This window comes from Microtus ochrogaster, chromosome 19 (assembly GCF_000317375.1).
Source record: "Microtus ochrogaster isolate Prairie Vole_2 chromosome 19, MicOch1.0, whole genome shotgun sequence".
NCBI lineage: Eukaryota > Metazoa > Chordata > Mammalia > Rodentia > Cricetidae > Microtus > Microtus ochrogaster.
The window spans coordinates 5,050,618-5,053,794 of NC_022021.1; the positions used below are offsets into that span (position 1 = coordinate 5,050,618).

General features: G+C 37.8%; 1 protein-coding gene across 1 annotated transcript; it reads left to right on the forward strand.

Annotated features, from left to right (window-relative positions):
• Positions 1–212: 212 nt before the first annotated feature.
• S100z (S100 calcium binding protein Z) lies at positions 213–2,859 on the forward strand. Its single transcript, XM_005356466.2, has 2 exons — positions 213–353; positions 2,701–2,859. The coding sequence occupies exons 1-2, from the start codon at positions 213–215 to the stop codon at positions 2,857–2,859; spliced, it is 300 nt and encodes a 99-aa protein (XP_005356523.1).
• Positions 2,860–3,177: the final 318 nt, after the last annotated feature.

Genomic DNA, 3,177 nt, shown 5'->3' on the forward strand with positions numbered 1-3,177 from the left:
TGTCTTTAGTGGACACTCTGGGATGCACGGAGCACTGTCTTTAGTGGACGCTCTAGGATGCACGGAGCACTGTCTTTAGTGAACGATTCCTACAGCTTAAGAACTGCCACGTATGTGTTCTGTTTTCAGGAAAGAGTTGACGTGTCTCCCTATCTGCTTCCTTCTCCCTGCTTTGGCTGCCTGCTGCAGGAGTAATCCGCTCTGCTGCCAGCATGCCCACCCAGCTGGAGATGGCCATGGACACGATGATTCGAATCTTCCACCGGTACTCCTGCAAAGAGGGGGACAGGTTCAAGCTCAACAAAGGAGAACTGAAGATGCTATTACAGCGGGAGCTCACAGAATTCCTCACGGTGAGCCCATTTTCCTGCCTCATTTGCTGGTGCACAGGCGGGCTATGGCTTTGGGGACAAGTGCTGTGTACATTATGTTTAGAACTTGTTTCAAGACCCTAAGAGCCCTGGAGATCTGTGTATTTTTCATACACTGGCAGGGGCCGTTTTCCTTTCTGCTGTATAAAGTTCCAGGTACAGCTACCATTATTAAATATATAACGATAACCCTGGGTATAACTAGCTATATATTTTACTGCTGTACTAGAATACCGAATATTGAATTTTAAAAAAACTCAATGTAATTGTCAACACTTGGAGAACATAACTCTAGCAGTAAGGAAAATGGCTTCTGGGTACTTCTTTGTGTGCTTCAGAAGCACACACACACACACAATACATGTTGTTTATCTAAAATTAAAAATTTATTTATTTTTTATTTTTTAAACCTTTATTATTAGTTTTTATTACATAAGTAATACTTGCTCATTGTAGAAAAAAGAAAAATAATCACCCATAATCCCACTACCCATGGATAACGGCTATTAACATTGTAGTCTATGGCCTTCTAGCTTTCTTATGCATACACACATCACACACACACACACACACACACACAGATATGTTTGTATGTGATTTTCTTTTTTTTACAAATATTGGATCATACTGTACATGCTGTTTTATAAAATGTTTTTCATTTAATATATATTGTCAATGTCAGTGTTTATTCCCTGAAAAAATTATACAGATTCTACATGCTCCTAGTGAAAAAGTCAGAAATCACAGATATGCAGAAGGAAAATATGATTGCTCCAAATCTCACCTCCCAGAGAGAAATGGTGTCAGCCTGTAGGCAGTCTTTCTGATTCTGTCATGTACACAAGTGTAGGTGTGCTTGTAAGAGGGTCACTCTAGAAAATCTCCTATTATTTCCTTTCTCTATCTGACAACATAGACTGTAAATTTCAATAAATACACATGTTGAGCATTCTTAATTGGTACACGGTATGCACTGAAAAGACATAACATATTTTTTTATTGAGCTATGTCTTTTTCTCCGTTCCTCTTCAACCCCCTACCGTGACCCCCACGCTCCCAGTATACTCAGGAGATCTTGTCTTTTTCCTACTTCCTACTTCCCATGTATATTACATCTATGTAAGTCTCTCTTAGTGTCTACATTGTTGTCTAAGTTCTCTGGGATTGTGGTTTGTAGGCTGTTTTTCTTTGCTTTATGTTTAAAAACCACCTATGAGTAAGTACATGTGATAGTTGTCTTTCTGTGTCTGGGTAACCTCACTCAAAATAATGTTTTCTAGCTCCATCCATTTTCCTGAAAAATTTAAGCTGTCGTTATTTTTTTCTGCTGTGTACTCCATTGTAAATGTACCACATTTTCCTTATTCATTCTTCTATCGAGGGACATTTAGGTTTTTTCCAGGTTCTGACTATGACAAACAAAGCTGCTATGAACATAGTTGAGCACATGTCCTTGTGGCACAATTGAGCATCCTTTGGATATATACCCAAAAGTGTTATTACTGGGTCTTGCATAAGGTTGTTTCCTAATTTTCTGAGAAATCACCATACTGACATCCAAAGGGGTTGTACCAGCTTGCATTCCCACCAGCAATGCAGAAGTGTTCCCTTTTCCCCACAACCTCTCTAGCATAAACTGTCATCAGTGTTTTTGACCTTGGCCATTCTTACAGGTGTAAGATGGAATCTCAGAGTTTTTTTTGATTTGCATTGCTCTGATGAGTAAAGATGTTGAACATTTCCTTAAGTGTTTTCAGCCATTTTAGATTCCTCTGTTGAGAATTCTCTGTTTAGGTCTGTACTCCACTTTTTAAAATTGGATTATGTGTTCTTTTGATGTTAAATTTCTTGAGTTCTTTGTATATTTTGGAGATCAGACTTCTGCCTGTGGAGTTAGTGAAGATCTTTTCCCATCTGTAGGCTGTCATATGTCCTTTGCTTTACAGAAACTTTTCAGTTTCAGGAGGTCCCATTTATTAATTGTTTCTTTCAGTGTCTATGCTTCTGGGGTTATATTTAGGAAGTAGTTCCCTATGCCAATATGTTCAAGTGTACTTCCTACTTTCTCTTCTATAAGGTTCAGTGTGGCTGTCTTTATGTTGAGGTCTTTGATCCATTTGGACTTGAGTTTTGTGCATGCTGATAGATATGGATCTATTTTCATTCTTCTACATGTTGATATTCACTTATGCTAGCACCACTTGTTAAATATGCTTTCTTTTTTTCCATTTGATATTTTTGCTTCATTGTCAAAAACCAGGTGTTCAAAGATGTGTGGATTGATATTCCGGTCTTCTATTCGGTTCCAAAATTTTCTTTTTCTTTTCAGTGCCAAAAGGATCCCCAGTTGGTGGATAAGATAATGCAGGACCTGGACGCCAATAAGGACAATGAAGTGGATTTTAATGAATTTGTGGTCATGGTGGCAGCGCTGACAGTCGCTTGTAATGATTACTTTGTAGAGCAACTGAAGAAGAAAGGCAAATAAAGATGACTAGCAAGCTAATGAATGGCAGAAATAGATCCAGTGTTGTATACCTACTGTGAGCCTATAGCCTTCCCATTTATAGACTCAATGATATGACTTATCGATGTTCTATATGTACACTTACTAACATTAATTAAGTTATATTTACCTTGATGTGCTGACTTTACACAAAGATTCCAGATCCTATGCCCTCTTTAAACTTTACTGATGTTATTAAAAAATGTTATGACTTATTTGTCAAATAGAGAGCACCCACAAATTTACTCACTTTTGAAATGAGACTCGAAGCTGATGAGTTTCTAAGATCTCATTCTTAAA